The sequence below is a fragment of the Camellia sinensis genome, chromosome 5 (genome assembly GCF_055761805.1).
Source record: "Camellia sinensis isolate YWXY chromosome 5, ASM5576180v1, whole genome shotgun sequence".
In the NCBI taxonomy this organism is placed as follows: Eukaryota; Viridiplantae; Streptophyta; class Magnoliopsida; order Ericales; family Theaceae; genus Camellia; species Camellia sinensis.
In genome coordinates, this window is record NC_138965.1 from 159,016,971 (window position 1) to 159,022,709 (window position 5,739).

Sequence of the window (5,739 nt, forward strand, 5' to 3'; positions counted from 1 at the left end):
ATCACATAAGTTAGACTTATTTACCTTAATGCCATTAAGTGGACTTTGCTAAACAATGTTTAGTCTTGCTTTACATGTGGTGGCCTCACTTTTTATCATCCTTCTTGAGAGACCAAACGTGAGAGAGAGCTAGAGAGTTGGAGAAGAGCTTGAGTTCTTCATCTTTTTGCTTGGAGTCTTGCAGATTTTGAAGTGTGATTGCATATTTGAGCTTCCATTCTTATAATTGAGGAACCTAGGTAAGGATTTCATCATTTTAATTGTGAAATCAAGTTGGTTCTTGCATGATTCATGGTAGATAGGAGCCTAAGGTCATAAATTGGTTTAAGATTGTTGAATTGAAGCTTATATCATGCATGCATGTGTATATCATGAAGTTTGAGTTGTTTTCGTGGAAATTCTTGCATGCATGTCCATATTTGGGTTATAGTCCATGAATTCATCATGTTTGGGAGTGAATTAACTCATTTGATCATGCCTTGGAAGCTTTGAAGTTGATTAAATTCTTGCATGTTGCGTGTTTATCATGTTCTTGATGTTTTATTTGAAAATGGTGTTTAATTGACTCACCATTAGGCTTTGATTTTACAAATTGATCTTCAAAACATGTTATGTTATGAGTTTAAAGTGTTTTTTCCAGAAAATGGGCCCAAGAGGTTGAGTTTTGATGCATTAAAGTTGAGTTTTGAGCTTGAGGTTCGAATCTGGAAATTCCAGATTTTGGACTCACGCTCGAGCGAGGAACTCCACGCTCAAGCGTACGCCTTGTGTTCATGCAGTCCGCTGGAGCGAGGAAAGTGGCGCTCGAGCATGAAATGCGTGTATCCAGTACTTTGCACGTGTTTACAGTCCGCTCGAGCGAGAAAGTTCACGCTTGAGCAAGGACTTGTGTCTCACGCTCGAGCGTGGATTGAGCACCCGTCGAGCGTGATTTTTGTGCATCCAGTATTTTTACTGTAGCTTACAGTCCGCTAGAGCGACGGAAGTCGCGCTCGAGCAAAGCTCATTTGTCTGCATGTCCGCTCGAGCATAGAAATCCATGCTCGAGCGAGACCCCTATTTTCTGAAAATCTTGAAAAATGTTTTAAAGTGCATCTTTGCATTCTCATTCCATCCTAGGCATTCCTAGGCCTAGTTTAAGGCATCTTAATGAGGATATTGACGTAGAACCACATCGAGGCAAATTAGGGATTAAGTTACTGTGTAGCTTAGTGTGTGTTCGTTCTGTAACTGTGTAGGGTTGGCATCCGAGGACGCTCTAGCTGCTTATAACCCAGTGCTCTGTGAGTAACAATGTTGTAAAGATATGTTCAATTGAGATTATCTTCTGAACAAATGATTGTACTGCTTTATGAAATGACACTATTTATTGAATGAATGTTTGTCCTATTTGTGAACTGTATTCGTGGCATCCATAGCAATTTACTGTTATTGAACTGTTACTGCTACTGTTACAGAGATCTCTGTCGGTTCCCATGTTTGGAACCACTATTGTTTACTGATATGATGGCCATCATTGACTGCTCGGTCTGTTAAGACCTACTGTACTGCTTTACTATTGGATGTACCACATATGACTATTATAGTTTCTGAATTACTGTTATGGCATGAATTATGAGCCACAAACTGAATGACTGATATACTGATAAATGACTGTTTTCAATACTGAAAGGACATTCATTTTTAACCTCTTTACGCATATGTTATTCACTGGGCTTTAGCTTACTGTTTATATATATATGTAGGTGTCCAGGCACCGGATCGAAGCTAGGGGCATGGGGGTTAAACTCCTTTTTTGTCAAGCCAACCAACGAGCCTCACTGCGAGGTTCCAAGTCCTTCAAGCTAGGGCTTTTGGGGTGTTTTAGATTCTCCCTTTCTGTATCTGTTTGTATAGACTATTACTGTACTGTTATGGTAGGGACTTGGTCCCTAACCTGTATGATTGTGTATGAATGTATATGTACTGTTTATGTGGATATGTATAAAATTTTTTTTTGCATACAGACTGTCACAGCTCATTGGACATCTTTAATTACTGTTTTGGCTTTCGCCAGCCCCTGTACTCTGTATTATTGTTATTACTATTAAGCAGGCCTTCGGTAATCTCGGATTACTGGCCGGTTACGGTACTAAACCCATAAGGGAGGGTTTGGGTCGTGACAAATTGTTTATGGAAAAGTACTTCCTAAACTCAGTAAGGCAGGAGATGATCCAAGAATTTCTCCAACTGAAACAAAGAGGCATGACTGTGACACAGTATGCCAATCGATTTGAGGCCCTTTCTCGCCATGCCATAGCTATAGTGGCAAATGAAACAGATAAGGTAAGGCGCTTCGAGTGGGGACTCGACTCGGGGATCTGAGACAAGCTGAGCAGTGCAGCTACCTACTTATGCACAGGTAGTAAATAGGGCTCTTACCATAGAAAGAGAAAAGATGGACACTGCAAGGACTCAAGGTCAGCAGTCTAGAGCCAACCAGCCAAGAAGTGAAGGACCCTCAAGGAACAACAGGACCCCTGCTGCCTCAGCACCTTATGCTAGGGGGCCACAACAACAACAAGGGTACAATCATGAACAGTGCAATAGGGATGGGGCTAGAAGGTGTTATGAATATGGCCAAGAAGGGCATTTTAGGAACAATTGCCCTCAGAGGTCAAGCTACTACATCAATCAAGAGGAGGCCACTTAACAAAACAAATGCGTACCAACTCAGGGAACGCGAGCTGCGCAAAATTCCCAATCCAGCAGAGGTCAGTTGCTAGCTAATCGGAATGTGGGGCAATCAAGGACTCAACAAGCAGGAGATGCCAATGCAAGAAAACCTTGGGTGCCAAACTAGGGTGCCACCGGAAGAGTCTTTGCACTCCAAGAAGAAGAAGACGATAGAAATCCTTCAGTGATTCGAGGTATACTCATCCTTATGAACTCTTGTGTACAAGTCTTGTTTGATTCTGGAGCATCACACTCTTTCATATCTGCTTCATGTGTTGCAACTTTGGGATTAAAGCCTGAACAATTAGAAACACCTATGAGTGTAGCTTCACCGCTAGGAGGTCAAACTCGAGTAGATCTCGTATGCAAATCATGTGAACTAGGAGTCTCTAGCTTACGTTTAACTTGCGACCTACGAGTCATAAAAATGTCAGATTTTGACGTTATCCTAGGAATGGACTGGTTATCAGCCTATAGAGCCACCATTGATTGCTATCGAAAGACGGTGACTGCTTACTCTCAAGATGGAACGCGATTCCAATTTAAGGGGGATAAACAAGATTCCCTATCACTAACATTTGGAAAGTCAAAGTGGCATGATCACCTAGCTGGGTGGCTAGCCAGCTTAGTTTTGGAAGACAAAGATCGTATGGAACTAGGGCTACCTCGTGTGGTGTGTGAGTATACTGATGTGTTTCCAGAGGAGTTACCAGGACTACCCCCAAAACGAGAAGTGGACTTTACCAGTGAACTACAACCTAATACATCACCGATCTCAATGGCACCACATCGTATGGCACTAGCTGAATTGAGAGAGCTAAAGACACAGTTGCAAGAATTCTTGGACAAAGAATTTATAAGGCCAAGCACGTCCCCGTGGGGAGCACCAGCCTTATTTGCTAAAAAGAAAGATGGGACACTTAGGTTGTGTATTGATTATCGACAACTCAATAGAGTCACCATTAAGAATCGGTATCCACTACCTAGAATTGATGACCTTTTCGATCAGCTTAGAGGGACAAAGTATTTCTCAAAGATATACCTCAGGTATGGGTATCACCAATTGCGTGTTCGGGAAGAAGATATTCTTAAGGCTGCGTTTCGAACCCGTTACGGCCACTATGAATTCGTAGTGATGCCATTCGGCCTAACCAATGCACCGGGCATGTTCATGAGCTTAATGAACAAAATATTCACGCCTTACTTAGATCAATTTGTGGAAGTTTTCATAGATGATATTTTGGTGTACTCCAAGTCTGAAGGAAACCATGAACAACATTTGAGAATAGTACTTCAAACTTTGAGAAAGAACCAATTGTATGCTAAGGCTAGTAAATGTGAGTTCTGGATAGGGGAAGTAAAGTTTTTGGGTCACATGGTATCTAAAAAGGGAATATCAGTAGGCCCAACTACAGTAGAAGCAGTGACAGAATGGAAGCAACCTAAGAACACATTTGAGATTCGTAGTTTCTTAGGATTGGCCGGTTGCTATCAAAGATTCATTCAAGACTTTTCAAAATTGGCCAAACCAATGACACATTTGACTTAAAAGGGGGTAAAATTTGAATGGAACGAGTCTTGTGAAAATTCATTCCAAGAACTCAAGAAAAGATTGACGAGTGCCCCTATTCTCATAGTACCAGAACGTGACGTTGGGTACAACGTGTATTATGATGCTTCCAAAGAAGGTCTGGGGTGCGTATTGATGCAGAATGGCAAGGTGGTGGCATATGGATCAAGGCAATTAAAGAACCATTACATGTATGGTGAAAAGTTTGAGATATTCACCGATCACAAAAGCTTGAAGTATCTGTTCACCCAAAGGGATTTAAACATGCGTCAGAGACGTTGGATGGAGTATCTCGAGGATTATCAATTTACTCTTTCCTATCATCTCGGCAAGGCTAACGTGGTGGCAGATGCCCTAAGTCGCAAGAATAGAGGGATTGTTGCTAGTTTAGCACTTAGAGAATGGAATATGGTTGGAACGCTCAATGAATTTGGGGTACAATTGGGGGTTCAAGATGAAAAGGCTTACCTTGGTGCTCAGATCGCTACGCCTAAAATTTTGAGCGAGATATTGGAATCACAAAAGCACGATCAGGAGGTAGCATTCATCAAGGCACAAATGGAATCTAGTGAAGCCATGCCTGGTTAGGAAATTCATACTGATAGGAGTTTGAAATATCAAGGTCGAATGTTTGTGCCAAGCGACAACTCGCTAAGGGAAAATGTACTCAAGGAATTCCACCATTCAGTGTTCGCAGTACATCCGGGAGGTACTAAGATGTACCAAGACTTAAAACGCCAATATTGGTGGGGCAGAATGAAAAGGGATGTAGCAAAGTTTGTGTCTCAGCGCCTGACATGTCAACAAGTAAAGGCAGAACATCAAAGGCCGGCAGGAACACTTCAACCCTTACCAATTCCGGAGTGGAAATGGGAGCACATAACCATGGATTTTGTGACGGGTTTGCCTCGGTCACCACAGGGACATGACAACGTGTGGGTGGTGGTAGACCGATAACTAAGACAGCCCGGTTCTTACCTATCGGTTCATCAGATACGTTGGATTCACTCAGTAGATTGTTCATCAAAGAAGTGATCAGATTACACGGAGTGCCGGTTAGCATCGTGTCTGATCGTGATCCTCGATTCACTTCTCAATTTTGGTAGAGCTTGCAGAAGGCAATGGGAACAAACCTATGTTTGAGCACAACATTTCACCCACAAATCGATGGGCAGTCTGAAAGGACGATACAAACCTTGGAGGATATGCTTCGAGCTTGCGTTATGGATTTTAAGGGAAGTTGGGAGAAACACCTACCTCTCGTTGAGTTCGCTTACAACAATAGTTTCCAAGCAAGTATTGGAATGGCACCGTATGAAGCACTTTATGGGTGACCTTGTCGGTCACCAGTCTGTTGGACTGAAGTAGGGGAAGTAACCTTATTAGGACCAGACTTGGTTCAGGAGACCACTGAGAAGATAAAACTGATCAAACAACGGCTAACCACAGCCCAA

General features: G+C 42.4%; 1 protein-coding gene across 1 annotated transcript; it reads left to right on the plus strand.

The window, feature by feature from the left end:
* Positions 1 to 2,172: 2,172 nt before the first annotated feature.
* LOC145791819 (uncharacterized) lies at positions 2,173 to 4,873 on the plus strand. Its single transcript, XM_082872261.1, has 5 exons — positions 2,173 to 2,325; positions 2,427 to 2,753; positions 2,843 to 3,585; positions 3,670 to 4,199; positions 4,314 to 4,873. Exons 1-5 carry the CDS (start codon positions 2,173 to 2,175, stop codon positions 4,871 to 4,873), a joined length of 2,313 nt encoding a protein of 770 aa, XP_082728387.1.
* Positions 4,874 to 5,739: the final 866 nt, after the last annotated feature.

Bases quoted from the DNA above. Each gene is read 5' to 3' on its own strand.
- LOC145791819 (XM_082872261.1), top strand. From the start codon at position 2,173: ATGGAAAAGTACTTCCTAAACTCAGTAAGGCAGGAGATGATCCAAGAA. The intron at 2,326-2,426 runs GTAAGGCGCTTC...CTCTTACCATAG, and splicing joins TGGCAAATGAAACAGATAAG to AAAGAGAAAAGATGGACACT. The intron at 3,586-3,669 runs GTCCCCGTGGGG...ACAACTCAATAG, and splicing joins GAATTTATAAGGCCAAGCAC to AGTCACCATTAAGAATCGGT.